General features: G+C 40.7%; 1 protein-coding gene across 3 annotated transcripts; it reads right to left on the bottom strand.

Moving 5' to 3' along the window:
• Positions 1-813: 813 nt before the first annotated feature.
• kif2a (kinesin family member 2a) lies at positions 814-25657 on the bottom strand. 3 transcript variants are annotated; one of them, XM_028577671.1, is made up of 22 exons: positions 25436-25657; positions 17910-18004; positions 12287-12409; positions 11332-11386; positions 9459-9575; positions 9084-9128; positions 7644-7744; positions 7378-7473; positions 7231-7285; positions 6953-7115; positions 6699-6789; positions 6488-6551; positions 6237-6328; positions 5993-6135; positions 5516-5720; positions 5291-5401; positions 5128-5195; positions 4718-4843; positions 3748-3895; positions 3005-3106; positions 2303-2438; positions 814-1730 (listed from the first exon to the last, which is right to left on the bottom strand). In XM_028577671.1, exons 1-22 carry the CDS (start codon positions 25494-25496, stop codon positions 1645-1647), a joined length of 2283 nt encoding a protein of 760 aa, XP_028433472.1. In that variant the 5' UTR covers positions 25497-25657; the 3' UTR covers positions 814-1644. The 3 variants fall into 3 exon arrangements, with proteins under 3 accessions (XP_028433472.1, XP_028433474.1, XP_028433473.1); XM_028577673.1 differs by lacking the exon at positions 4718-4843; XM_028577672.1 differs by lacking the exon at positions 9084-9128.

Below are 25657 nucleotides of genomic sequence, written 5' to 3'. Positions count from 1 at the left end.
AGTCATAATGAAGGCGTCAATTGGTCATCTGTCAAGCTGCTAAACAAATTGGTAGTTTGATATAGAGGTAATAGTTACATCTTCTAATCAACCTCGGTATTGTTTACTATTGTTTACACAATGCCCATCATGTCATTTTACGTTCTGTATGACAAATTAAACTACAATTAATTGTTCAGATGTCCAGTTTGCCTTCGAGCAACATGCAGCATCAACCTTTCAGGTTAGAAAGAACTGGTTGTATAATTGTACAGCTATGTGCAGTGTCACCTTTATGCCCTCTTTCCCAAAGGTAGATCCTAAATCGGATCCGTTAGAATGGTCGATGTAGTCAGGTTTAGGCATGGGGAGTGGGGATTGGTTAGGGTAAGAGGTAAGCCAATCAGAGGCAGAAAAAGGTGGGCCACGAGGCACCATCAAGTCACTACAAAGCATGACGTCACATTTTTCTCTGTGGAGATAGCCTTGTATCCGATGGATCCCCTAGCTGCTTTTGTTATGTGGTGTTTCTCTGGTAAATACAAAACTACTCAAATACTGAATGCAAGACACATGATTTAGGTATATTTTTTTAAAATTTTAGTTTACCATGAAATGTGTAGCAAATTTTGGTCAAGCACATATTTGGCCAAAAAATATAAGGACGTTGCAAGATGAGAAAAATCTGTGTTCATGTTGTGGTCATATGTTATGAAAGCAGCAGGTTCTCATAACGTAGTCCATTTCTACTCGGAGGTGATAGGAGACGGCTTTTGATGGAAGTTATTCAGTCTATTTATTTGGATAACTCATTATCACAAAAGCCGTTTAAATGAAACACATGAAACTTTATTACTTCATCCAGCATTACATCCGGTGCAAACACTGAGAAACAGAACCGTCGGTAGATCCGTGGTCTTCACTATACATTTATTGATAGCAGTTTTTTCTAGTTTCAGTTTTATAACAAAGTGTTAAACGGGTGGAAAACATGTTTTTTTTTTTTACGTTAAGTATGAGCTTTTAAGTCAGTGGCCACGTAGAACGACATGGCACAAACTGAAGTAAACTACATGTAAAAACCTCTCAGGGACACAAGGAAAAGAACACAATGTGGTTAAAGGCTTCTTCCATTCTGGTAAAAGCTCTGAGAAGGAAGAAAGAGAAGAGACCACTTGTAATGAGATAACTTTACAATGTCAACGGAGGAGCTAGAAGCATGGAAACGGAGGACAGTGGCGTACATAAGCTTTCACACAGAGTGCACATGCAGACATGTCAGCCAGAAATCAAATACTGGTTTTGTGCAGTAAACCTTAAAAACATATTCAATGAAGATCTCTTCTGAAACCAGGTCAAAGTATTCAGTTTAAAGAAAATACAAACAAGTATAAAAGAAAATAATTTAATGAGAACAGAGAGGGCAGACTAAACATTCTTCACAAAAGGAAATAAAACTATTTTCCTTCCTACGTTTTCTAGTGAGACCATAGTGGGGAACAGCCAGTTTTGTAAGGAGAGGGATCATAACAAATGCACCTTGAGCCTGTTGGTACATCAGACAGTCCTTTTATTCGTATGTTCACAGCTGCTAGAGGCAGCCCGAGTTGTGCCGAACATCTAGTGGTTATGCTTCTGTATGTGCCACTTAAATCTCTTCAGCCTCTAAAGAGCACGTGGCCTCTTGGGATTGATCTGCTTACTGGCTTGCTCCTCCTCCTGGAGTGTAGAGCGGAATGACTTCACTTTATCTGAGAGGAAAAGACATGATCGGGAAAAAATAAAAAGTGATTAGTGTTTGATGGAGCAGGATGTATAAGAGCTGAAGATCTTTGCCCAAACCTGAGCAGGACCCGACGGGTTCGTTCAGGTCTTAATTTCTATCATTTTACACGCTCCCGGGCCGGCTCGGGCTTGCGCTCCGGGTTGTGCGGTAAATGAGCGGTCAGGTGATGTTTTCCGATTAACGCGAAAATGGATCCTGAGGAGGTGAAACGGAAGCTGGCCTCTGAAGGACTTATTTTATTTCTTTGTTCCAACTTCCCAGTGGCCTATAACCTATGTTAGTCATGAATAAATTATGTAAAAAAAATAAAATGTATTATAAAAAGACTCATTCTTGACAAAAGGCAAAGGAACTGTGTACGCGCGCACATTTGAATAATGTCGGGCTGTAAACGGGTTCAGGCTTTTAAAAAGCAGTCATCAAAATGTACCCGAATTCTGTCAGGCTTGGGCCTTGTCGGGCCTAACTTTTAAGGCCCGATTACAGCTCTAGGGTGTATTGTATTGTTGTCGACGGGCAAACGCGTTTCAGTCATACCTCGGAGCTCGGTGAGGATATCTATCTTCTGGTCGAGGATCTGCTCCAGTTGAGTGGCGTACGACTCCACGTCATAATCCACCTCCTCGGTCATCTCCAGCAGCACCTTCTCATCTTCCAGCCACCGGATAGACTCCTGCTCACAGAGGACACATACGAGTGCATATTCAGTCTATGACAGGCAGAGATGAAATCGTGCCAGAAGCACAGAAGAATGTCCTCTTAGTTTTTACAGCCTTCACACAGATGGATGGTACCATTGCATTTGTTAGAAGGGTTACGCTTTCTATGGAAGAACATGGAAAACTGCTTTTGTTTAAAGGCAGGCTTGGTAATGTTGACAAGCTAGCTAAGATATGAAAGTAGCATCTCCATGGTTTCCAAGCGGACCAACGAGGCAGTGATTGGTTGGCGTTTTTACAAGATTACAGCAGCTAGAGATGATGGATGTAAAAAACATTTCAAACAATATATAAAAAAGTGTATATTGGAAAAAGTTACCAACCCTGTCTTTAATATTTACAATGTTTAGACATGTCAAAGTGGGAATCTAGCATTGTATTGGCAGACCTTCATGAATGTGTACAGAAATGACAAAAGTCCTTAAAACCAGATGACGTATCTGTCTTTGTGATTGTGGACATAAGGAAGTGAGCGAGAGCAATTCAGCAGTTGTTGTCATGTTTTCTTCAGTGTTCTGACCTGAAAAACAGCTCGGTGGTCCTCCAGGACCTGCTCCTCCATCTCCACTAACTGAGACACTGCCTCATGGAAGGTAAAGAGCTGGGGAGACACTTCCTCCTCCTGGGAAACATATTTACAGGGTCAACAAGGGACACCGATTTAACATGGCTTCAGCAGCAACAAAAACTGGCCACATGACAGACATTTTCTGAGATTACTGCTAGAATCCCAGTGGACATTACCGTTCATTTATAAATAATGTTGATTCTTTAAAGGCTCAAAACATTCTCTTTAGACTTTCTTGCAAGCAACATATATATCTCTCAACTATTAGGCTGCTCAACTAGGGCTGCACAATTAATTGCAATTTTACCAAAATCGCAATACGGACTAGTGCAATATCCAAATCGCAGAGAGGTGCAATATTTGTTAAAGGCAAAATATGTGTCAAACGATTCTGAATGAAATATTGTGGTCTATCCTACAGACTAAAGAAAATGAGAATAACAATACAAAAATGATCATTCCCTCCAATATCATGAATCATATTGCAATCATAATATCAGTCAACATAATCGCAATTAGATATTTTTCCTCATATCGTGAAGCCCTATCCTCAACTATAAGTTGCTGGAATACATGCTGTTTGCCACAACTTTACACCACTTTAATAGCAGGCTCTGTTTCCAAAACAGACACTGTCTATACCAAAATTGGTGACCGGTACTTGTTCTATATGCTGCGAGACCTTGTGTACTTACATTCTGCTCACAGAGCAGTTTGAGATCGTCTCTCTGCGGCGAGATACTCAGCCAGTCTTCGTCCAAAAGATCCAGCTGGTCGACAGCATGGATGGTGGGTCGAACCCCCTCCATTACTTGGTTGGTGTCCACCGTCAGCTCCTTCACCCTGCAGATAAAGGCATTGAGCCGGTTGGGACCGTTTTCTTCACAGACCCACTCTAAAACATGGCTCAAGTTTGATTTGGGGTGTGACGTTAACTGTGAGGGGGTCAAAGGTGTTCACAAACAGCACGGGATGGTAGCATCATGACAGCAGTGACATCATGCATGGGGAAAGATGGCTGTGTTGGACCTAATAATGGCTTTAATGAAACCTCACAGAGCCGATGAGGTATTACCGCCCTGTTCCTGCCTGCAGGTACAGCGCTAATTCATTTGGACTATGTAAGAGGGATTACCTGCTCAGTTTGTTCAAACAAAAGCTGATCCTGGGTGCTTTTACGGAACAGCTTTGTGAACGCTTCAGGGTCACTATTGGCGCAAAACAGCAGCTGACACCTCATCAAGTCAAGTTTTAAAACTGCCATGTATTCATTGTGACTAATCACGCCCGGCTTTCACAGTTGGTGGTGTCACACAGAACAAATAGAAGACACACCCACGTGGACAGACAGATGTATTATTCTTCAGGAGTCGGTGAAAAGAAAAAAAAAGGTTATGTCCACAGCTTAGCCAAAGATTAAAAAGTGGAAGTTAAAGCAGGGGAGGAGGATCAAAAGTGTCCCGTCATGCAGATGGAAAATAGATTTCACTAGCTTTCCACAGTGAACAGCTGATGAAATGAATGAAAGACACCAAGATGAGATCGTGGATGTTTATCATAATGTAATAAATAGGAGGTAATATGGAGGGAGCACATGCATTGTGGTTGGTCTGTGTGTGTGTGTGTGTGTGTGTGTGTAGTTCTGTGCTTTGGGGAGTGCTTGACCTGCTGGGAGAGGTATCAGCAAAGTCATCGTAATCAAAGGTATTGGTGGGCGAGTGCTCAGAGCGACTCCCCTGACCGCCCTGAGAGAAGGGGATGTCTGACGGACTAATCCCGAACTCCTTCACTCTACACAGCGATGCCAGCCACACCATGGCACAGAGGAGCAGAGGGCGGGAGAGAAGTGGGGAAACAAAGCAGGAAAAAGAGAAGAGAGAGAGCGGATACAAGAGAGTCAGCCAGAACTACTGAGAGTAGGCAGAGACATGTACAATAACAACATTGATATAGCTCATTTCAATCCATACAAAAGATACTGGGGACTATGATTTCACAACATTCCATAATTTCTGTTGGTTCCTGTGGTAATAATGCACTGTCCAAATCACTGTAGTAGGTTAACATATTCCCACCTGTTGGCGTAGCGTAGTGTGTTGAGGGTATTCTCGCAGGATGTCATACCAGGAGAGATTGTTGCAATCTGTGCAGAGAAAGAGAAGATCATTAAAGTGAATACCATCTGGAAGAGAAAGGAAGACATGGACACAGGATATTAATAAAAGGCAATGAACTGACCATGCATGTGCGCGAATTTTCCCCGATGAACGAGTCCCTCAGGACCTGGGTGAGCTTACTGGCTCTGAATGGGGTGTGAGGCTTGTTACGGCCAAGAGCCCTGATACACTCCTGAAACACGAAAAGCAGAGACACATTGTATGGGAAATCAAAACATATCTAATTGGAATCACTGTGTATGTTGCTGCTAAAGTAGCCAGAAATGCTTGGCAGTTGCCCACAAACCTTCAGGGCCAGCAGGCTTTTGTTGATCTCAGCTCCCTCCAGACGAGTTTGGCGGTCAGCACTCGATGTGTCAGCGCCCCTCTCATTACCTGCGAGGTCGATGAGGGAGAACTTTCCGTGCATCTTCCCCTTCCTCCGAAGAATGATCTGGAAAACGGCGTGGCTGCGAGAGGAGTGTGCGTTGGCGGATGTCTGCCCTGATGTTCTGGGAGTGAGAGGAAGGAGACATGAAGATGAACAAAAGGCGAAGAGAGCAAGAAAAGAACAAATGTAGGAGAGGGAAGAGGCAAAAAAAAAAAAAAAAAAAGTGCATGACTTTGTTATTTGCCATGAACATGGTGTACAAAAATGTTATTCTATTACAAGACACCTGCACAACGAGTGAACATTTCATGCTGAACAAAAATAAGTGTAATGCTTTGATCATAACAACATGTAATGAACAAACACAAGACGTTTCTCTTTCTGTTGTTATACCTGCAGCTGTTGCCCACTTCTATGAGTTTCAAGACCTCCTCTGTGCACTTGACGTCCTTCTCCTGAAGCCCCACAACCTGCACCTGCTGTTTCCCATCCTCCAGCACCCTCAGCTTGGCTTTACGATTCAGCAGGTCGAACACCTAACAACACAAACACACAGTCAGCATTATTTAAGGTTTTATTTTGGGTGGGCTGGGGGGTGGGGAAGCAAAAACCAAACAAATGACTACATGTCACTTGCCTTTCCGCTGTAGATTTCAAAGAAGGTTGCGTACACTTGTAGATCTAACTTCTTGTAGTTGGGTTTCTTCAACATGAGAAATACATCCCGAGCTGCATGGAAAAAGACGAGAGATCTAAAAATTGCACCAGAGCAAACCTAGCCCTATATAATTTAATAATCAAACACATTTTATTTGAATGCCTTTACTCACTAGAACACACTAGCACAAAAAAAAAAAAAAAAAAAAAAAACATAGCTCATTGACTTACCAGCTAATGCATAAATTCCTTTAGAGCAGTCTTGGTTCTTCCCCGAAAAATCTCCACCCATAGTCTAAAATACAGTACACAATATAATTATTTATAAATTGCATACAAGTAAATTAAAATACAGCAAAGCTCTCAGTAGGAACAATTAGGTTTGATCCCTAGTAAGTGATGTGGTTTTGGCTTTTTGAAGGAGTCACTGAGTGTGACTCACATGCGTTTTTCCACTGCCTGTCTGCCCGTAGGCAAAGCAGGTGGCCATGCCCCTCTCAAAAATGGTCTCCACTAGAGGTCTGGCAGTGAACCTGCAGGATGAGACAGAACACACATTTATTCAATACTCCATCTGCAAAAGCAAGATGTAACATCTAACAATTATGTACACAAACAAGAAACACGTTAATTCACACACATTTTCCTCATCATACTGACCACATTAACTTACATCTAACAACTTTTGTTACCAACCTGTAAACCATCTCATTGGTGGTGCTGTCATCAAAGGCGTAGTCAAAGCGGAAGGTCTGGTTCTCCAAGTAGCGGGTCAGGTCCACTTTTTGTTTAGGTTCGTGAACCATCACTACGTCTTTACTGGGGATGGTGATCACATCCAAATCCTTCATGGACAACTCTGGAAGCCAGCAGAGGCACGACTCTCAATCGCAATAATACTTTGGAGTACAACGTTTTAAAAAGACAACACACAATGATTGGTCACAATTGTTGTTACCAACGGAAGACCTTACCTTTCTTGTTGAGTGGACGTTTCCTCACACAAACGCATATTCTGTGCTCTTCAATCTGGACAGTGCAACAAAGACAATTTCATTATTTTCTTCCGTTAGGGTCAACACCGAACAATCAGGAGAGAAGGAGAAGCTACATCCACTCACCAGATCTGCGGTGGTCAGGGGCCGGTAGTCTAGACTGGCTCGGAAATCTCGGATCATATACATGATTTCATAGTTAGGGATGGTGGTATCCACCTCCTGAAGGAGTAACACAGTGACAGGGTAAGGTGCCAGCTAATTCACCAATAGGTAGATCATTGTAATCTATTTTAATCTACCATCCCAATGTCAAGAGCGTGAGTGGGTATGAAGATTTTATATAATATTTTGTGTATTAAGAAGGAGAAAGGTGAATGAAATTGATGTACCTGAGCTCTCTTCTCCCTGAGCTCCTGTTGCTGAAGCCGGCGCCTCTCTCTCTTCTCCTGCAGTTTCTCCACCTCCTTCACGCAGTTTGACTTCCTCCGCGCTGCCATAAAGACAAGGGAAACAGTCACTCTACTGCCGTTCACAGGATATGCCAACAGCCTCTCTTTGTCAAAAATGGTCTCTTCCTCTCTTATTCTTCCTCCAAACAGTTTCCTCTACTTCCTCAGTCTTTTCCCTTGGCTTGAGCAGTATCTTTCTCCCAGCGAGTCTTTCCTTTCTCATGGTAGTCCTTCAAACAGAAGGGAGACTTTGGGCTATTTTTAACAAAGCAGAACAGGGATAGTGCTCAAGCACAAAGGATGCAGTGGCTGGCGCAAACTGCCTCTAGTATAACACTGGCTTCTTTCTCTACATAAATAAAAGGCCTATACATTATGTTCAAAATCTTCTCTCCTCGCGTATACCTTCTATCTGCATCCTAAAACACAACTAGACTGAGGGACTGCTACAAGAAATCATTCACATTGTGCGATATGTACCCTGTATTACTCCAATTACTTGAAATTAAATTAGAGGTGGAAATTACTTAAATCTACCAGTAATCAAACAGAAGCTCATTCCAAATCTCCCAGCACAGCACACCCACAGATTAGTGGTGTTTCAGGTCAATCACAAACTATTAGTAACCATAATAACAGAACACAAGTTAGCAAACGTGAGTAAAAGCCCCTTCCGATTGCTTGCAGAGTTCATAAAAAACAGTGTTATCTGATTAGCTCTGGCTCGCTGCTCCAGCCCCAGCTTCCCACTGTAAAGCCTGGCCGCAGCTCTGTAATACACTCCTGGCATCCCGTTGGCTCCAGTCCCTGACAACCCAGACTATCAGAGCAGAGGGATTAATAATCTACCCTAATCTGGGAGGAGACGATGAGCTGGGTCAGCAGCTGGACAAGGCAGTATAAGAGGGATGCAGCACCATCACTACTTGAGGGTTGCTCTGTCTCACAGGTGGTGGGAGAGCTAAGCGTTTCCCTCCTTCACATTCCTTATTTCATCAAATGACAGTGAGCGGTTGGATGGAATGGGAGATAAAGAAAAAGCTTATTGTTGTAGTCTGAGCTTTGGGAAGTAACGCACAGTGCCACAGGCTTTTCCACACGTGTACTTGTGTGTGACTCAGCAAAAATCAGACAGGGAAAAGACAGCGCAGTCAGCCAGCAGCACAAACATTTTTTTCCCCTGTCTAATACCCAGAAAGCCTGTCTGCTGGATGGATTGCGTTTGTGCTACTTCCCCACCATAGCTCGGAATAGTATCTAGCAGACATTTTGGGCGTCCAATTTTCTCGTAAGACTAGAGGACTCTCAGTTTCTATTGGGAACTCTATTAGAATCACCATAAGGCATTGAGGGCAGGGGAAGCATGCAGGTGATACATACAAAGCTGTCCAAACTCCTTTCTGGATAGCAGGTGATGTGAGGATTCTGTGATAAACATGCGGTCAACAAAAACATGACACATTAATAGTTTTATAGATGGCCTAAACTAATTAAATCAAAAATACTGTAAATGTTAAAAAGCGATGGAATTGTTCACAATTCATTTGATAACATTTTTATCATCAATATAATTTTTTAATTTTTTATAAAAGAAGATCATATCTGGATTTGGATTTGAAACCCCTTACGAGTTTTTTAACTTTAGGCCAAATGCTTACAACTAGTTGGCTGAAAACAATATTTTCTGGAGAAAGATCCCGGTTAGATCACAGCTTAGGTTAATTATAAAACAAATGAGAGTTTTGATCATGTTACCATTCTGCAGTTGTTGTTGCTGCTGAGCTTGAGTGAGCTGTGTAGGCTGCAGAGGTGGGGGTGGGGGTGCAGGCTCTGGTTGTTGAGGCTGTGGTTGCCTGGCCCGGGTCGGAATCCCTGAAAACACGAAACCACAAAAGATTAATACTGATAAAAAAAAGAATGAATTCAATTTCTTTGGTCTGGAGTCTTGTAGCTGATACATGAGCTTCAAGTTTTCAGAATTATGCGCATAGTTCCATTTTGTGTGTGTATACAATGGAGAAAAAAACCTGTAATACAGCAATTATTTCGGGGACATGTCACGCCAGACAACCAGTTGTCAATAGGGGTGTAACGGTATATCGTGGTACGATTTATCGCGATGCAAAAATGTTACCATATGTATCGTAGAGGTATGGCGATATTATTTTAATTTTTCTTTTTTTTTTTTTTACCACCATATAAGTGCTGACACACATACCAGACGGCCGACCATCGGCAGAAAAGCCAGTCGAGATGATAAGTCGCGTCCCCGAGGTCCAAAAAACCATAGATATAGAACAATATGCAAAAAACTGCCTCGGGACACATCAAAAGACGAGGAGAGGCGAGGCGTGTCGTCTCCATAACAGCAGGCGGCGCTAATCTGTATTGTTGCCCAAGAAATGACAACCGGCAGCTGATTGGACGAATGCGTCACATGGGTTTGTTTTCTCCGGAAATTCAACGCCAGACTGTCATGGCGGCTTGTTCAGAATACGATCTCATATTGTACTAAAATAGTTCACTGAAACGTGTTTGTGAAAACATTTTAAGCGAGAAATAGGCCATGCAGTTGCTGAATCTGTCTTCATTTCAGATCAACAAAGATCAGTTTAAAAGATTTTCATCAGAATTTGAGAGACTCACCTCATTCTGCTCGCCATTTCCGGGTGAGTCCTGACGGCCCTGCCGCCGACCAAACATGTCAGGTCGGCCAAAATGAACACCGACAGCCCCCCAGACGGACGACAACACGGGACACAACGAACAGATTCGTGTCACTGACCTCGCCAGACTGTCCAATGGCTGAAAATCGGCCCTGTGTGTCCCGGCCTATGACGTCCGTTTAATCCTATTGCTTGAGCTACCGTACCCGCGTCATGTTTGTTTAGGTGTGTGAAAACATGGAGGCCACAATAACAAAAGATTTTCTGCTGTTTTCTTATGCGAGTATCCAAACAGCACTTCGACAGGTGTTTGTTTGTGTTATCTGCAGGACAACCAACGGGAAAGGACACGGATAATGTGTTGTTGTTTTTTTATACGTGGGCCTATTTATGAATAATTTGAAACATATTATGTCTGTATATGTTTCTTGGAAGAGGCATTTGTCCACAATAAACAGTTTATTGTCATTAAAATATGTTCAGTGACCCAAAGTCGCCGACATCAAATGTCAGTTGTCAACAACGCGTCACCAACTGGGAAACTCGGGTATCAAAATCCAGCACAAGTTTCCAACCTCTGATTCCCACAGGACGTTACGTGAATGGTGACGTTTTCACTCGGAAAAACGTTTTTCCGATGTCCATGAACGCTGGGATTCACTGCATTCATGCTCCAATGAATAGGATATGACGTCTGACTTTACATACAGAAGGTTAAACTAAATCTTGATTTATATTGAAGTATTGTACATTCTTTAAGTTGTATGTATAACAAGACAGTTATTGAACACTGTTAATGTTAAATAAATCTGTTATTTGATTTTCAGTTGAATTTTTGCATTTTTTTCAAAATGCGTAATACATATCGAATCGTGAGCTGAGTGTATCGTTACACCCCTAGTTGTCAACGGTCATTAGTGTGACCAGTGTAACCTATTCCCCGAGAAGTAAATGAAACAAACCTCTATTATCCCTGGACGGAGCATCATTCTTAGTAGGTGCTATCGTCCGACGGTTCTGCAAAAAAAAAAAAAAAAAAAAAAAAGCTACAGTAAAATATTCTAGCTAAGAGGATTAGGGTTTAGTGAATCCTAATTTCCCTTCTACATTTTTCATAGCTGTCCTGGACCTGAAAAAGGAAAAACATATTTTATTTTTTTCATTTAGTTTTCAGCTGCTTTCGCCTGCCTCTGCAATGTAGTAGAGATACAGAAATAGACAAAGCCTGAGATTCAGATTAGTACCGAGTACGGAGGCCTCCTTAATCAACACTGTTTGTGATGACGCTGCTAATGCACGCATCTTAAAGTATATTTAAAAAAGGAATGAGAGTAGACCTTGTTCAAATGACAAAATGCTGAAACACTGTATATTTTTTGTTAGAATGATTCTTGTACAGCTTATGGATTTACTTTATAACAGAATCTACTTTACAGGTTATGGAGCTACACAACCAAAAAGTACTTCAATGATAAAATGGTTACAGGCCAAAAGTACAATATCCTATTAGAGTAGAGTTATTTATGTTTGAGCAACATTATCTTATTTTACATTGCCTCACAGTGTTGAAAACTAAAAGAAGATTGTATTGTATAGCAGGTTAAATCCCCAGTGCAATGTTTACCAAATGAATCCCAGTGTTAACGTGACAACATGGTGCAGGGACAGTCCTAATCTACTGTGCACCACACACAATGTACTTAACAGGACCAATTAGTTGGTTACCTCGAAGGATCCAGGTTCTATATTAAGGTCCAGCAAACTGCCGCCACATAACTACCTGAGCCAGTCTGAGCACTTTAGATGCACTGTCCCTCACATGGAGGAGGGAATGAAAAAAGAAAGAAAGTTGCGTTTTTGTTTAAACAATTCAAACTATATTACACTGATTTGTTACTACAAGTTGGGTGTACTCACCTTTGCAATTTTATTGACCTTTACACATGTCGGTGTAGGTGGGGGTGGAGTCTCTGGACTAGGGGCAATTTCCTCATCTGGAGCCACATCTGGGTTAAGTGCAAATATACTCTCCAAGTCAATCTGTCCGAGAGGGGTATTAATGCAAACAGATTACATAAATGCCAATTAACCGATGTTTGGCATAAGACAGTGTAACACTCTATTCATGTTTTCACTACACTTCACACATTCACATACATTCAATATAAAAATACTCTGAGTCAATCCTAGAAAAGCCTGTACTTAAAGCTATAATGCGTAGTTTCTGTCTCCCCCATGAGGAATTCTAAGTAATGACAACAACACTGTTGGCGCATCCACATGAAACAAGCCTTCCGTGATTGCACACACGCCCCCATCCCTCCTCCACGAAGTTGCTAGTAGCCAAGGATGACACAGAGGATTAAAAAAACCATGATTGACTCTTCAGAAGAGGTAATTATCTTCACCCAAGCTTCTGCCCAGGAAAGTCACCAAACCACCCAATCTTCTGAACATAGCGATACTGAGAATTACAGAGAGAGTTGTGTGGAGCTGATAGTCTTAATTAGCTTTGTAGCAACTCATTTGGCAATGGCTTGAATGTAACAGATGTTCAATAATATCAAAAAGTTACACATTAAAGCTGTAAATTAGACAAATTGTAGAGATTTGTTTTCACTTTGCTGAAATGTAAAAAAAGGCTGAATTACAGCCACCATTCAATGCTGTAAAACATGAGAAAAAAAAAAGTTTAAAACTTTTTTTTTTTTATGAGTGCTGCAATTCATTTCTACAACACAGTACAGCTCAGCTTTTAATTTGTAGTAATTTTGTAGTCTCCCTATAAGCAAACAAGCAGAGAGAGGCTGTAGCAGAGGTTCAGGCTTCACATCAGTCAGACTTGTATCACAATTTAATTACTTTAATGTTGACTTGATAAAATAAAATAGACTTGCATCTTGACTTTGACTTCAACATCAATGACTTGAGACTTCACTTGGACTTTGACTTGAATGACCTGATACCCCCCCATAGCCCAGAGATAAAAACAATCATGCTTCTATTAGTAGCTCGTGAGCGTTTATCAGTGAGCAACAAACAACTTATGCAGTGTAATTTGCCATGCTTCTACGGGCTCAAGACAAGATCTAAAGCAGGGATTCTCAACGACCACCAATAAGATTACTTTTTAACAAGTACTAAATTAATTAACATATTTTAACCTACTATAATCACTTTTTAAAAACATTGACAGAACTCATTTTTTCAACATACAGGTCCTTATTGGCTTGCTTTTCAACTATGAATTTATTTACCACTGCAGTACAATGTAAGTGACAAGAATACAAGCTATGAACTTTAACCAGCCACCTTTCAAGACTAAGTAGGTTAAGTCTTTGATACCAAAAAGTCACAGTCAGGGTGGTTATGGGATTTTGGCATTCAATATTTACCAGCCTAAATGTTGTATTCAGCAATATCATTGTTCGACGTTCAGTTAACCAGAGAAACAGACGGAGAAAGTGAAAAAGAGAGAGGGGAAAATACAGATAGAGAGCTTCAGATGATGGAAGACAATGATTTACTAGAGATCAATTCACTGTCCAAATGAAATGTTAATACCATACCACTTTACATCTCACTACACCAGGCCAATATATTAGTGGGTCTATATATATATATATATATATATATATATATATATATATATATATATATATATATATATATATAGCAAATATATGAAATAAACGCAAAATACAGTGAGGCTTCATTGCTGAGAAGTGGGATATACTGTTAGGTATACACTGTGTGGGACATATGACAGATTTACAGACCGTGTTAGTTCACGCACATCAGTTGATCAGGGGATGTCTGGCGGGACTGTAGTACATGCAGGCTGGTTGTTAGGGGTGTAAAGATTCACCGATACAAAGCGGTATCCGGCTTTATTATTCCAGATACGAATACATTGATACACGGAACCCTTGATCGATCTAACTGGACCAAGCTTCGGCTGATGGCCCGGTTCCAACGTTACAAATCGGTGTGTGTTTATGTGTGAGGGAGACAAAAGCCTTGCCATTTGTGTGATGAAGGATTTGGTCATTCATGTTCGGGGTGGCAGGGATCAGTCAATCAGCGCAGGTTTGCAGAAAATACATGTGCTGACTGCTAGGTTTGGTTTTTGGAGTTAGGAGTGAGAGGAATACATTGTGAATTGTACTCCATCCATCCATGTGTGCTTTCATAAACATGTGAGTGGTCTGGTATAAATACATATAGATATTTATTTTGGTGTGTTAAGTTTATGTTCTAATGCTATGCTATGATCTGTTCAGTAACATTAGCATAAAAGTCCGCTAACGCTCACAACAGTATTATTGTGTTCACGTGTACTCACGTAACACTGTTAACGATTATTAGAGTGCTCACAATGGCTGTGTAACGTGGACCTGTGTGTTTGAGTTACTGTCTCTAATTGTGTAGACACATATAGCCGACGGCCGACCGTTGACAGAAAACCCCGTCGATATGATCAGTCGCGTCCCCAAGGTCCAAAAAACTGCCTCGGGACACATCAAAAAGACGAGAGGAGACTTCATTTCAGCTCAACAAAGGTCAGTTTAAAAGATTTTCATCAGATTTTGAGAGACTCTAGTCACCTCATTTCGCTCGTCATTTCCGGGTGAGTCCCGACGGCCCTGCCGCCGACCGAACATGTCAGGTCGGCCAAAATGAACACCGACAGCCCCCCAGACCGACGACGGCACGGGACAAACCGAACCGATTTGAGTCACTGACCTTGCCAGACTGTCCCACGGCCAATAATCGGCCTGATGTGTCCCGGCCCTAAGATTACAGCAGCAAGATGGCAGCTTTATTTGGTATGAAGGTAATGTGTATGTTTTTTGGTTTTAAGTGGCTAGCTAATTAGGTTTAAAAGGGGTGAATGCAAGAATGCAAAACCGATTTTACCCTGTCATAGTTGAATAACGACAGTTCGGTGGGTAAATAGGACATACATAGAAGCTCAAAGTCCCACTGACACCCCTTTACTATGAAAATCTCATATTTTGAAACTGCCACTGAAAACGGGCGAATCCCAACAAAGCTGGAAGTTGACGTCAACCTCCCAAAAACCGGAACCTTTGTCAGCCCATGGATGTATTAAGAGCACGGTCACACCCCAACATTTACATAGGCTACACAACTGACCTGAGATCAGGTAGTCTTCCGAATCTAGGTCGCGCAGATCTCTGCTATTCCATTACAAAATTCACTTCTGAAACTTTTTTATGCGAGAAATCAACTACTTAAGGCTCAAATATGGGCCGTTTTACAAAAATGGATGGCTAATTGCAAATTTTGTCCGACTGTGTGTCGGAGTTCAGCGCCGGTGCTGCCTCTGTTGCTGCCTCGTCACCCGACCTGCCTTCCTTCAAACACCTCGACCTGCTCTGAGGTACTTGGAGCTCCGTCACGACTGGCAGCCCACAGCACTCCATACCCACGCAAAGTCACCGGTTTTTGGATAATGGACTACTAAACGCCGGTGCTCTGACAGAGCTCCAGGGCCTGATCTCCCCTCTTCCTGCTAGCTAAATGCCCGGTGTGTGTGAGTGAGAGCACAGTCAGCAAGCTTGTTACGCCAGCAATCTGTTACCACCGGTTCCAGTTAATCTTTTAATGTGTGTAATTATAATGTGTTGAGTTATTTAAACAAACGATTGGGGAAATAAACGCCGCTTGTCCCAGAGTCTCATTGATAGAGCCTGCGGCTGGATGTAGGTCTATCAATAAGAGCTAGCTCCTCTTAGAATTCCTCTGAAATTCACAAATATTCATTAACTTGAAATCGGACACCGTTGTTAGCTTTATAAGACATTTAGGGAGATGTTGTATAAGTGGCGTGATGAAATTCAAACTGTAAATATACACAAATTTTACAATAAATGAAGCTAACCATGCGTGATTTGTAGCTAGCTACACATAGCTAGGATTGAAGGGACAGTCATAGCTAACGAAACCCCCACTGTTCACAAAAAGTCATTAACTTGAAATCGGACACCGTTGTTAGCTTTATAAGACATTTAGGGAGATGTTGTATAAGTGGCGTGATGAAATTCAAACTGTAAATATAGCTACTCTAGTTATGCCGGCAGCTGACAGCCAGCCTAAAGTAACTGGAACTGTGGTAAGAGATTGCTGGTGTAACAAGCTCGCTGACCACGCTATCACTCTCACACACGGGCCATTTAGCTAGCAGGAAGAGGGGGTCTGCAGGCCGGGGTCTGTGGAGGAAGGCAGGCCGGGCAGTGAGGCAGCAACACAGGCAGCACCGGCAGCTGAACTCCGACACACAGTCTTACCAAATTTGCAATAAGCCATCAATTTTCGTAAAACGTCCCATATTTGAGCTTTATATAGTTGATTTCTCGCTTAAAAAAGTATCAGAAGTGAATTTAATAACGTAATAGCCCGACAAACAATGTATAACTTTGCAGTGAGACCTGCTGTCGAGTCTCCCATGTGTTTCTATTAGAGATGTTCCGCTCCGATACTGCCTAAAACGCTGGTATCGGTATCGGGAAGTACTGGAGTTTATGCACCGATCCGATACCACGTAATAAAGCCCTAAAGAAAATCTACGTTAAAGTAGTTTATTTATGTTCTTTTTCCGTTATAACCGACTGTCAAACTGGAGAATAAAAGAAAGTTGTACGACATTCATTGTTTGTGTTTGTTCATGTTTTACAAAGAGTTTAACCTGAGCCAGACAGACAACAAAGATAGAAATCACATCCATACGGGGATTGTAGTATACAATTGTTAAAACATAATAAAATATATGACCCACTGGTATTGGATCGGTACTCGGTATCGGCCGATACGCAAGTTCAGGTATCGGAATCGGGAAGCAAAAAATGGTATCGGACCATCTCTAGTTTCTATGTAGTTTGCTCAAACCAATCAGCGCGTAGCTCATTCTGAACATTCATGAGCATACCATATTTGGAAGAAAAGCTCTTGTTCCAAATAGAGCCATATTCACAGGGTAGTTAAGGGCCTAATAAAATAGCATTCGGGCAATTTTCAGCCCAACCAATGTTACATACCCCATTAGGAGACCTTAAGGAACAGTGTAAAATACCCTATATAATCATTCTATCACCCCTTTAAGTTATACCATTAGCATGTCCTAGCTTTGCCATTCCCTGGTCCCTTTTACGAAATATATATTTATTTGAAGGTAGGTAAGGCTTCATTTTCAGAATTGGCTTATTTTAATTTATAATGGCAAATTAATGCGTTCATACTGAAAGAATATTAACTGTATCTATCAGATCGAATCGCCCCAAATCGTTTTAACATTGAATCAAACTGAATCGTTCCATATTAAAATGCATCGTCCCTGAACCGTATCGTAGCCCATGTATCTAGATACGTATCGGATGGTCTTATAAAAAGGAGAGATACACACCTCTACTGGTTGTGTAATCATCACAGCTCCTGAATGTCTTTGAATGCATTATTTATTGCTGTTGAAAAAGAAAGCACATGGTGATGCTTTGAGTGGTAATAAATGGTCATTTACCTCTTTCCCTTTTGTGTCTCCGTTTTCTATCCACTCCACTGTGACACTCTCGTTGTCCTCATTCAGTGAGGTCACCATTGCCTGGTGTATACGCCCTGTCAAAGTATCATAGACAAGAGAAACACAAACATCAGAAGGTCATACTTACAATTAAAAGTGAAGGCAGTGCACAAATATCCAAACTAGGGGCCCAAATTATTTTAGGGCCCTTGCAAGTTTGGTAGCAACATTTCAATTTAAGTGGACCAATAATGGCCGTGCACGTGCTCCTCACCACCTCATGTTTTAGTAATGAAAAAGACATACGCAACACACAGGTTAACATAAAATGGATTTCACTAATAGCTTGTGCATTAGCAAGGTAACGTATTTAGTAGGGTGATTACAAAAGGCCTAATTACCACTTGGACGCCTGATCAGATCTGTACCTAGTAGTAACCTGTTAAATTAGAACTTTATTTAGAAATGAAGTAAGGTTGGAAAAACCTGAAAAGGGTTTAACGTTTTGAAGAATGTTTTCTCAGGACATGCTGATTGCCTGTGTACTGCAGTGTCACTGACTGCAAATAGGGCAGGGTGGCTGGTGATTCAATATTATTGTTTAACAGCTTTCAGCTTGCGCAATGATACACATTTATATTATCATTCTATCATTTCTACTGCTAAATAAATTAATCTGTGTGCAAGTTGTAATTAAAGAAAAAGAGATTGAGATGTGAACTTGTTTTACACGTATGAAGAATTTGGTGACATGTAATGCAAATAGTGGACCACAGGCCGTTGCTTTGTTAGTTTAATATATCTATCAGTATCTAAACTATCTATATAAATATTGTGATCATGATCTCAATCATATCACTTGGCCCTAAACCTCACTAAAAATTATGAAAACAGCTTGTTACACAGCAGTGTTTAATGTTTGGCATTAGGCAGAGGCTACTCTAGTAAGATCTGACTAGGAGTTTTGATAATGACCCTTTGGAGAGAATTGCTGATAATAGAGACAAGCACAGCTGCTGCAGCGAGCCTGTATGCTTCTCTCCGCCTCTCTGTCTGCAGCGTAATAATACCAGCTGTAAAGAGCCTGCTCAGCCCTCCCATCTTTTTCTATGTGGATTGTATGCTGTAAATTCCCTGTACGATCCAGGGAAACACCATGTTCCCCTATCCATTATTCAGGAGACACAGGGAGCTAGCGAGCAAAGATGCTTTTAGTGTTCCAACTGCTGAACATTTCACTGAGTTACCTTACAATGGTTTTATTAGGCAAAATGCAAAAAAAGCAAATATATTGTCAAATATATACAAAAAAAATGTTGTACTCTGAAGATCAGGAAACTCTGGCTTAAGAGGGTGGATGTATCCCATATACTGTATTAATAAAATAATACTTTCACTATACTTAGTAAATCAACTGCAGTTTTGATACGCATACATTTAATCTGTAAAAATTGATTGACGATGACTAGACAATACTGTTAGGATACATTTTGTAGTATAAAAAAAAGACTAGATTTGACCCCCCCCAAAAAAAAAAAAAAAAAACACACACACACAACTTTTGAATACATAAAACCAATGAAAAATGAATGAACAATAGGGACGTCAACCTTACAACCCAGCCTTACCCTCCATCAGAAATGGCTGTAGTAGTCCCTATAAATCTCCACATTACTAGTTGAGTGAGCACAAATATTACTATGCCAAGGCCACGTACAAGTAAGCCACAATATTACAATGTATGATGACAAAAGCTCATTAGGACAGCATAACGAGAGCTAAATGACAACATTCTTCTGTACAACACTGTGGAGCTCCGGTTTCCTTTCAAGCCTATCTACTTGAACAGGGAATGACTTAATTTAAAAGCTACAAAGGAAAGTTCAGTTCACATCAACAACACTATTCACAACAAACTCCAAACAGATGGGTGACATGTTAAAAGGTGTTGGGCCACCACTAGTCCTCCAGAGCACTGTGGAGGAGGGTCTGGCTAGTCCAAACAGCATTCCGGGATAGGAGGAAAAACGTGTTCTGGTTTAAGGGCATTTCTTTACACCAATCTCAACTGTCAACTGGCTAGCCCGAAGAAGAGTGTTAAGACACGCCATGCTGTAAGTGACTGCAGCACTTTTTCCAAAGAAAAATGCTGGAGTAGAATGGACGTGAGGCATAAATGTAACAAAATATATTTCTTTTTAAACAAAAACATAGTAGTGTGAATCTAGCCTTGGAAACAGCTGACCCTGTTTTGGTTTGAAAACCCCGGTGTTGTGTTGAAGTCTGGAAGGACAGAAACGGAGACCTATGGAAACGACGACGCAGAGTAACGTTAGGCCGTTTGCTTCCTGTTTACACCACCATGCACATGCCCATGGATATGCATTGTCAGACGTTTTAAAATAGGCGGAGATTAGTTCTGCTATGACGCTAAAAGGCTTGTTTGGACGGAGATCATTTTTGTTTCAAAACGTTTAAAAATGAAAACGTAGTGTGGATGTAGATTCAGAGAATTTACAGTGACAATAAAAGGGTCAGGCAAAGCCCTCCAAATTACTGATGCTTCCTTTGGCTAAAGTCAGTTAAATTTGAGACCACGGCCTTCCTATTGGTTCATACTTCATACAACTCTATTCAACAACATGCTGCGTAAGTAACTGCAGAGCAACACCTTCCTCCAAACCACTTGAGTGGAAAAGTCTTGTTATGTAACATTCAGTAAGTCTTAGTTAATCATAGAGCTGCAAGTAGTGAATATTTTCATTATCGATTAATTTTGCTGATTATTTTCTAGATTAAATGTAAGGTTTATAAAATGCCAGACAATGAAAAATCTCCATCCCAGTCTTAAAGTCCAAGGTGATGTCTTTATCCCAAAAATATTCTGTTTATTTTATTATTAAATAAATTAAATTAATAATTATATAAAACAGAAAAAAAACCAGACATTCCAATATTTGAGAGGCTGAAAACTGCATTTTCTGCCATTTTGCATGAAAATACTTATTTTATTTTGTATTAATTATCAAAATAGTTGCTGATTATTTATCTGTGACTCGACTATTAATTATTCATCTCATTATTGCAGCTCTTCATTAAAATATATGAAAACTACCCACAGTTTTGCCTGTCCCGATATAGCAATCACAGAAAAGGACAGGGCAATCAAATACCAACAGTAAACCAGCTTGACAGAAATAAATGAAGTGATCCGTTTCTTCCTAACTCCGCTGACTTAGAAAAGATGTTTGTTGTATCAACCAGCACTTTGTCTCTATTGTTTACATAATACAGTATGTATCTTGATATAATGACCCCAAGTAACGTGGAGAGTGTAATGCCAGCACAGGTTAACAGATGTAATGAACAGAATATGTGGACTGACAATGAAAAGGCATTCAAGCAAGGCCGCTGCTTGAAGAAATCATATACAGTTATCAATTTTGCAGACTACAATCTGAATGGAGGCCACAGTAACACCATACACAACAACGGGAATGGAGGGGGCCCTTCTAACGTGTTGCAGCCAGAGGTTGAAAGACCTAGGGATTAGGGCTGGGCGATATAGCTGAAAACCGTATCGCGATATAAGTGTTTCATATCGGTCGATATCAATAATTATTGATATTTTTTATGACCTATTTAAAATAAGGACCAGGAGAAAAATATATATTAAATGTAAACATTTTTATTTTAAACTTAACCTTCCTCTGATTATAATCCCCTCAGTTATAAAGCAGGAATGTCAACACAACCATGGAAAACACTCAAATAATTAAAATGTAAACAGGTCTAAAATCAAAATGAACACTTAACAATTATCTCTTAACATTAAGGTGCAAACTTAAAGAATAAGTAAGAAATGCTTCATAAAGTGTAATAAAATAGTGCAAAATGTTAAATATAAGAAACCTGAGAAACTATTTTCTGCAGGTTTAGTACTAGGTTGGTAACCTGGCTTCTGGACAGTGCTCAGCATGTCTGCCTCCGTTATTTCTTTGTATCCTTTAGTAAGGCGCTGATGCAGAGTACCTCTCCATGGTGGTCTGCTGCTTGTGCGGTGTAGCAGCTGCAGATGTTGTTGGACGTTGCTGGCGAATACGGCTGTGCTCCAAAGTGTGAGCGCGGCTAAAGTGGTAAAACTAGTTTGTGGTCGTACCAGTGTTGGTGGGGACGACGGTCTGACGACATTGGTCTGTCTACGGTCACACTTATAAAATCCCCAAAAACTGCCATACTGACTTTTGTTTTATCAACAATTTCCTCGCTCGCTGCGGCACTCACTTTCCACTTATCACTCCACGCCGGTTCTGTTATTGAAGAACACGAGACAGTGATGTGGCGCAACCAAACTTGATACTGTTACATGATTGGCTGTTAGAGTGTCACTCCCTACGTTGCTAGGTTACCTTTGTTCATGCAACCAAACTTGCTTCACAATCTCTGGTTTCTTCTGATGAAGAAAAACAAGTTATCGAACATTTTATTGACCGCATTTTCTATTGATATTGATTACGTGTCTATCGCGAGACATATCGTTATGGTTTTATCGCCCAGCCCTACTAGGGATACAAAACCTAGCTCTACACCATCACCAATACATACTGCCTTCTCTGCACATCCAGGGTGTCATAATGTGACAGGGATGAAATTGAAGATTATTTTTATTATTGATTAAATTATTATTTTATTTAACCTTTATTTATCCAGGTAAGTCGATTGAGAACAACTTCTCATTTGCAACGACAACCTGTCACATTCACACAGTTCCACATTCATACCTGGAAGCTGCCCAGTACAACCACAGTCTGATCTGCTGGCCACTGAGCAGCTCCACTGGAGCGGCACCTCAGTGGTGGTAATGAGGGAGGGACAAAGCGATATTCTTTCACTTTCCCCACCCAGATTTTCATCCTGTCGGCCTGGGGATTTAACCGACGACCTCCCGGTCACAAGCTCGCTTCTCTAACCTTTAGGCCACCACTGCCTTAAAATGTGTTTTTCTTGTCATTCACTTGATCAAATATATTAAATGACAGCTAACAAAGTCCAAACTCAGAAACATATTGCTTTATAGCCTATAGTTAATATAGAGACTTTAGAACATATTTTTGTAATTGATAAGTGACTTAAATGTTTACCAATGATCACATTTGATTACCTCTATGCCAGGTGACTGCCAGTGATTTAATAATTTATTGTTTCAGCATGAGTAAAAAAGCCTTCAGAAAAGGTTCAAGGCCACGGCATCTGCCCTGTGGCAGACACTTACAAGATCCAAACACACTGTTGTGTAGCTGTAACACGCTGACTTTGCTGATGAAAGTAACATTTAATTTCTCTCCAGAGTACAGAAGTGTACTGGCCTGCCTACCTCTTCTGTAACTGAATGCACTGTCCCACTTTTATACTAAACCTGGCTGAATGGATAGACTGACACCTACTAGTAGTTAAAGGGGTTTGGAGGGGGTGCTTCAAGCACTGCTAAGCCCAAGGAACAAACATCCTTGACTGCATCAGTTTCACTACAAAACCAAAGGCACTGATTATAAAACTGTGTCAACATGTCACAGACTGAGAACAATTATGCAGCTCTTAATTACTAAGCTGGTAGGTGACATATGTATCTTTACTCTACTTTTAAAGACACTACTATGTCTCACACACAAATGAATGCCCAATAACAGATAATCTATATTACAAACATTAAACAAGGGGTCTACTATTGAATTAAAAAGGCATACAAAGTAACTTAATTGTATATACTGAATAAACAGCACAACATAATTCTCTATGAGCTCTTGCTCTCATCAGGGCTGACTGTCAAAAGAAAAGAAAAAAACGCAGGGGGAGCAAAAGACACTCCTGGCAGAATCTGGCTGCAACAGATGGGGTGGTGGCCTGAATATGGCTTGAATCTGAACCAGCCCCACCACCAACCCCCCAGAGAGAGGACAATCCCTGCCCTGGATGCAACACCAACCAGCAGGGACATGGATGAACAGAACCAAACTCTCACTAGGCCCTGCTGAGAGTTTCTTTCACATCTGAGTACTGAGGACAGTATAATGAAATGCCTCAGGGATGACTGAGTTAAGAATACATCATCATTAACAACAGCAACCAATAAAACAATTACAATAAACACACCATTGCCACTAGATTTGAATGTTTTAAAAAAAAAAAAAAAAAAAAAAAAATATAATGTTTGGTTCAAAAGAGTATTTGTTGTTGGGTTCATTGCAAAACTGGGTGTAGCCTAATCCTGGAATGACCGAAACTTTTCAGTCATCGTTTGCTGCCTGGCCCTGAAGCAATGTTCTACAGCTACACAGGGCAGGCAGAATACAGCGGGTATTCACATAGAGAAGAGTCATACAACAAGCTGCCTCTCCCTTTCCCTGTCTACTCCTCTGTTAACACTTGAAAAAAGCTGAAGCTAAAGTGAGTGTATTGAAATCCCAGCTTCCCTGTGATGGCAGGAACGTTACTTCTCTAACAGCTGCAATAGGCATTTCATACACTACTGTTTGTTTGACTTCATTCTACATTATCTTGGCATAACTTACATTATGAAAACTAAAATTCCTTGTTATAAGAGGTCTTCCAAGAAAGTTTCTAAAACCACGATTATCTCCATAACCAATGTAGTTAACTATCGCTAGCTAAGATATGTGGGATACGTCTGTACGATAGGAAGTCTTATTTTTGTATTATTTTCCATGCAATTTCTGTATTACTAAAATTGCCTGGTTTTATTTGCCCAAGTCCTGAAATGTTTTAATTATGGGTCAACCATGTAGCTAGCTAAAGCACTTTGTAACGTTGTTCTGAAAATGCTTAAATAAAAGTTTATTATTTTTATTAGCTAGCTATACATAACGTTAGCATTTCAAATGTGTGATTTAGTTTAGTATGCTCATTAACGGCAAACGTTTAATAACCTGAATAAATTATCTACATTGGGCACAAACTAAAGCCAAAATGGAAAACTAGCTACTTGTCAACTAAATGGATGGTTGTTAGTTTTCACTACAGCTTAACTGCTGTAATAAAGCCGGTTGTTGGCGATATTAGCTAGTGTTAGCCGTTTAGCTAATCATAAGCTAATGTTGCTCTATCGCAAAACTAACGTTAGCTTGGTTAGCTAGCAAGTTAGCTAGCTTAACTAATGTTACATTTCCAATCCGTGATATAATACATCATTAAGGTAGCTATACAGTGGCACTAACGTTGGTGTTTTAGCTTCGTTAATTTCCAATTGAACGCATTTGATATTATCTAACAATATGAAATAACCGCTAAAGACAAATCTCTCTTGAATTGCAGAGAAGCTAACAAAGGTAAGAGCTCATTCAAAGGCTTTGGCCATGTTGAAGCACTCCGCCCCGACAGCTTATATTAATGTTTTCGTGTAGCTAACGTGAACGTTACGTTCTGCAGCCAACTGCACCGCAGCAACAAAGATCCCCTAACAACTTGTACAGTGCGACCGACGGGGAAAGAATGGACAGGGCGAAACTTACCATCACTGCGCTTTATCTCCACATAAGTACCAACGACAATCTTCCCAAAACACGACGCCATTCTACATTACTTAAACAATTAACAGAAACGGGACTAAAGACTTATTATGAGCCGGGTATATGCAGCTTCTTGTGTTTGGCAGTCTTTAGTCGGGTTAGGAAGATGCAGGCAACAGAATGAGCTAGCATTACGTAGCAACCAAGAATAGCAAAGTATTTCCT

Source organism: Perca flavescens, chromosome 5 (genome assembly GCF_004354835.1).
Source record: "Perca flavescens isolate YP-PL-M2 chromosome 5, PFLA_1.0, whole genome shotgun sequence".
NCBI lineage: Eukaryota > Metazoa > Chordata > Actinopteri > Perciformes > Percidae > Perca > Perca flavescens.
Note: the sequence above shows the minus strand (reverse complement) of the source record. Positions and strands in the feature narration are given on the sequence as shown.